This window comes from Pinus tabuliformis, chromosome 8, assembly GCF_031772625.1.
Source record: "Pinus tabuliformis cultivar Carrire ecotype Pingquan chromosome 8, CPIR1, whole genome shotgun sequence".
NCBI lineage: Eukaryota > Viridiplantae > Streptophyta > Pinopsida > Pinales > Pinaceae > Pinus > Pinus tabuliformis.
In genome coordinates, this window is record NC_142294.1 from 858,265,701 (window position 1) to 858,270,918 (window position 5,218).

A 5,218-nucleotide genomic window follows, 5' to 3' on the forward strand; every position below is an offset into this window, starting at 1 on the left:
CTGAATGATCAGCTGTCAAAGTGATTGATTGATTCAGTTGTGGTTGATTCAGAAAGTGATGATTGAGTCACAGTTGATTGGTTGATGCAGATGTATTTGATGATTGAATTGCAGTTATGATGTTGTTGATGGATCCAGTCTGAAAATTTATGAAACGTGGTCCCTGGAGGAAGAAAGAAGGTCATAGCCTTCTATAGGTCGGCACCTACATACTAGCAAACATATCAACTAGTACAAGAGCTAGGTGGTTGTAGCTCCCTTCCAGTAGAAGCTGGAGAATGAGAGAAGGTTGTAGCCTTTTGCAAGTAGAAGCCTGCGTACTGGTATGAGTCTGCACTAGTACAAAATTTTAAACAGACTTTCTTATTATTAAAAGAAGACAAAGACGATAGCAGCAGGTGGTTTTTACCCACATTGAGTTTCCACCTTATATCTTGGTGTTCATGTGTGTTGCTTATGTGTGATGCTTTATTCTGCTTTTTCTGCACTGTCTAATAAATCTCTGATATACTGGTTAATGTTCAATGCATGATGAGGTCTTCTGAGGAAGCGAGATACCAGAGGGGAACTAGGGTTTCTGCGCACAGTCAGTGGGTTTCTGCAACCCCTGCCACGGCAGGCTTGACTGGCTCACATCAGTACTGAAGGAATCAGAGCAGTCTGGAGGTCTTCGTAACCCAGACATAAGCGAGAAGGAAAATGCAGCCCCCTATGGGGGAGGGCGATGCGCCTCCCCCACAAAAAGACAGCCAATCGTAGCAGATCGCAGACATTGACAAAGAGAAACGACAAAATGACAGCAATACGGACAGTAGTTTGCAACAGAACAATGACCCAGAGCAAAAAGAAGCGAATAAAGCAAGTTCTTCCACATGCAGGCCGGTGGCTACTCACAGGCCAAAAGTGGAATTTCCCAGTCACCGAATCAATGCCAGAATACAATTTATGAGAGATCATGCACTGATTGGAAAATTTATTGGAATCTGGCCAACTGAGAAAGCATTAAGAAGCTGGATAGCTACCAAATGGAAGCCAAAGGGACACATCAACCTACATTTAGGCCCAAAGGGGTTTTTCACTGCCGTCTTTAACTGCCTGGAAGATCGCAACAGGATTCTGGAGGGGGGTCCTTATTTCTTCAATTCTGCAGGACTATATCTCAAAGGATGGGTTGAACGATTCAATCCAGACAAGGAAGACCTCAGTTATGCTCCCGTATGGATAAGGCTGTACTCGCTTCCTTGGGAATACTGGGAAGAAAACTCCCTACAGGAGATCGGAAATGCTCTGGGCGAATTCATCAAGGTAGCAGAGGAAACAAAGTTATGTAGATACACATCTTATGCCCGGATCTGCGTATATATGGATCTCAAACAAGCCCTGCCGGACACGGTAAGTCTCTTCCATGAAGATGTTGAATGGATTCAGTTAATAGACTATGAACATGTTCCATTTAGATGCAGGAAATGCCATAATCTCGGACACCTATTCAGAGATTGTCCTCTGAACAAGAAACCCCCTCCTCAAATGAGCTCAGATAACCAGGCGCCTGATGGTTTCACCAAAGTGGTAAATCGCAGAAGAGGGAACAAAAAAGCGACAGCCAATCCTAAGGCAGATCAGGTCAACACAGCAATACCCTCAACGAGTAACAGTTTTGAGGCTCTGGTCAGTAATGATACGCAAGATCCTGATAATGGGCCGCAAAAGGATAAGGAATCCAACAAAGTGCAGACGGAAGGAACTTCACAGCAACCAGGGGATATCTTACTCAACAAATCAACCCCTCACTCCCAAACCAAAACTCAGGCCTGGCATATTCAAGGAATGGAAGTGGATAATCCTGAACCAAGCGCCAAGACGCTGAAGGAAAGAGAGGAAGCATCGCAAGATCCCCAGATCATGGAGGAAGATCCTGAGAATATTGACATTGGCGAACTGGATATTCTAGGACTCGAGCTAGCCTGCAAGACTGGAAACTTTGACAAAATACCGGATCGGCAAGTGGATAAACTGGTAGAGGTCTTAAATCGTGCACACAAGAAACACTCTCTAGGTGTCCAGATTGGTAGTCAATGGGATGGTAAATTCATAACAAAAGACAGTAAGAAGCGAGGACGAAAAACAACCCTCGAAAGAACCATCAAGATCGGCGAAGTGCTAGTCGAGTCAGGTAGGTACGCCAAGCTGACCAAATATTTCAATATCAACCCCAATCCTTCTCAATGAAGCTGATATCGTGGAACATAAGGGGGCTCAACAGCCCTAGGAAAGGCAGACTATTAAAAAATATGCTTATGCAGGAAAAACCAAACATACTTTTTTTGCAAGAAACTAAATGTAACATGACAGTTTTGGAAAGAATAGCAGCGAAAGCCTGGCCAGGAGGGCTAGTAACAGCTGTTGATGCTCAAGGAGCATCGGGAGGATTAGCAATCCTTTGGGATGCTAGAGTAATTCAACTCGACAACATACATGCAAATAAGAACTTCATTCAGGCAATATTTCACTTAATTGGCACCAACATTCATGGGCATATAACCAATGTATATTTCCCTCAGGAAACCAATCACAAAGCTGAAATCATGGACATCCTATCGGTTCTTAACTCAAACAGGCTATACCCGCTCTGGATATCTGGAGGAGATTTTAACATGATAGCAAGAATGGAGGAAAAGCAGGGAGGCAGAAGCAGCAGGAACAGAGATGGGAACCTGCTAAAAGACTTCATTCATAACAACTGGCTGGTAGATCTTCCTTCCAACAATGGCATGTTCACCTGGAACAACAAAAGAGAAGGATTGCAACAAATAGCTTCGCGTCTAGACAGATTTCTAATATCTGATAATGCAATTCACCTGGGAGGGGAATTCACTGCATCCATCCTGCCTGTTTCAGGTTCAGATCACTGGCCTATAGCTCTCCAATGGAACCGGCCAGGCAACAACATTAAGCGCCCTTTTCGGTTTGAGGCCTTTTGGTTAACTCATCCGGACTTCCAGGAATTTGTTCGATCAACTTGGCTCAAATTCAACCCCACTAGTGGTACAAAAATGTCTATATTCCAGCAGAAACTAAAACACCTCAAAGGCGAAATCAAACACTGGAACCACACCACTTTTGGCAACATCTTCAAAGCTCAAGCCGCTCTTAATCATGAAATGAAAACTGTTCAGCAAAGGATCATCATCGAAGGACGCTCCGAGGAACTTGCTAAGCAGGAACAAGCTATTGAAACCCAACTTCTAGATAGAGCACAATAGGAGGAAACCCTTTGGAGGCAGAAATCGCGGATCAGATGGCTCAAGGATGGAGAAAAGAATACAAAATTCTTTCATAAAACCACAGTGCAGCGCAGAATGAATAATTTCATTTCCCACATAAAAAATGAGCAGGGAGATAGAATTGAGACGCATGAAGGCATTGAAGATGAGTTTCTTAGATATTTTAAGAAAGCTCACCAAGAACCCAGTATAGACAGAATGCCTGCTATAGATAAAATTCTGCGGAACATCCCCAAATTAATCACAGAGGAGCATAATCTTCTCCTTCTCAAGCCCACAAATTTGCAGGAAGTTGAAAACGTTGTTCATCAATTGAAAACAGGGAAAGCACCGGGTCCGGATGGATTCACTTCCGATTTTTTTCATAACTTTTGGGATCTTATCAAAATGGAGGTTTGGCAAGTGGTTGAGGAATCACGCACTTTACGATGGATGTACCCAGGGCTGAATGCCACCTTCATCGCTTTAGTGCCCAAGGCAGAGGAATCCAGCACGCCAGACAAGTACAGACCGATCGCTCTCTGCAACATCATCTACAAAATCGTCTCAAAAGTGATTGCTACCAGACTTAAGCCGCTGCTCCCTCTCATTATATCGCCTGATCAATCTGGTTATGTAGAAGGCCGACAGATTACGGATGGTATTATTTTAACTCATGAAATAATCCATTCTTTGAAGCAAACCAAAAAACCAGGTATGCTGCTAAAAATTGATTTGTCCAAAGCTTTTGATAGTATAAGCTGGGTTTACATTCAGAAAATTCTTAATGCCTTTGGCTTTGCCCCGTCCTGGGTCAGATGGATTCTCAATCTTCTGTCTTCCTCATTCTTTTCTGTGCTTATCAATGGCATCCCTTCGGCTACGTTTCGCCCCTCTAGAGGTATCAGGTAGGGGGATCCCCTTTCACCCTTTCTCTTTGTAATCATGGCAGAAGGACTTGGTAGAAGTCTGAATTCCGCTCTGGTTTCCCATCGTCTCAAAGGCCTTTCTTTCAGAAATTCTCCTTCCTTTTCCCACCAGCAATTTGTGGACGATAACATGCTATTTGGTCATCCCTCGGTCCAAGAAGCCCACCTTCTCAAATCCATTCTCTCAAACTTCTCGGATGCTTCAGGTGCCCTTATTAATCGTGTCAAATATCAAATCTTCTTCTTTAACACCCCTGCTCCTACTCAAAAATCCATTGCCCGTATTCTTGGTTTTACCATTGCTTACCTTCCCTCCAAATACCTTGGAGCTCCTTTAATAGCCTTAGCCCTCAAACACTCCTCTTGGAGGGACCTGTTAGAAAAGCTCGAAGCTAGGTTCTTCCTTTGGACTCATAGAGCACTTAATATGGCCAGCAGACTGGTCCTCATAAAGGCGGTTCTCCATTCCATGCCCTTGTATCTTTTCTCTATTCTTGCTGCGCCTAAATGGGTTCTCAAGGAGATAAAGAATCTCCAGCGCAACTTCTTATGGGGCAGTTCAGGCCCTAATCGAAAATGGGCTCTGGTTAAGTGGGACAATGTTTGCCTTCCTAAGAAGGCAGGGGGTATTGGGCTAAGAGATCCAGAGCACAGTAATAAGGCAATGGGAGCTAAAATATGGTGGAGATGGCTTGCATATCCTAACACCCCATGGGCCTCCCTTTGGACAGCAAAATATGCAAGTAATAGCCCTATTGAAGAAAGAATTCGAATGTTAGAAGTCAGCACTGGGTCGGTAGTTTGGAATTCGGCCATTCAACAAAGGGATCTTATACAACATCATAGTTTCTGGGAGGTTAAAAGCGGAAACAGGGCAAGATTCTGGGATGACTCCTGGCAGCAGCTCCCAAAGTTAAAGGACACCCTCCCTAACCTTCCTGTGCCAGTGCAAGGTATAAATCAGTCAGCAAAGGTCAATCAGTTCTGGATCCCCTCTTCCACACAGAGATATAGAAAATGGCAGGA

The 5,218-nt window shown here is 44.0% G+C and overlaps 1 protein-coding gene across 1 annotated transcript; it reads left to right on the top strand.

Annotated features, from left to right (window-relative positions):
• The first annotated feature begins 724 nt into the window (after positions 1-724).
• LOC149238270 (uncharacterized) lies at positions 725-3,263 on the top strand. The gene is made up of 5 exons (XM_089369518.1): positions 725-882; positions 1,113-1,392; positions 1,513-2,173; positions 2,353-2,498; positions 2,682-3,263. The coding sequence occupies exons 1-5, from the start codon at positions 725-727 to the stop codon at positions 3,261-3,263; spliced, it is 1,827 nt and encodes a 608-aa protein (XP_089225644.1).
• The last annotated feature ends 1,955 nt before the right edge of the window (positions 3,264-5,218 follow it).

Excerpts from the sequence above, each read along its gene's own strand:
- LOC149238270 (XM_089369518.1), top strand. The coding sequence starts at position 725 with ATGCGCCTCCCCCACAAAAAGACAGCCAATCGTAGCAGATCGCAGACA. Across the intron at positions 1,393-1,512 it reads AACAAGCCCTGCCGGACACG|AAACCCCCTCCTCAAATGAG; the intron begins GTAAGTCTCTTC and ends CCTCTGAACAAG. Across the intron at positions 2,174-2,352 it reads CGAAGTGCTAGTCGAGTCAG|TTTTGGAAAGAATAGCAGCG; the intron begins GTAGGTACGCCA and ends GTAACATGACAG.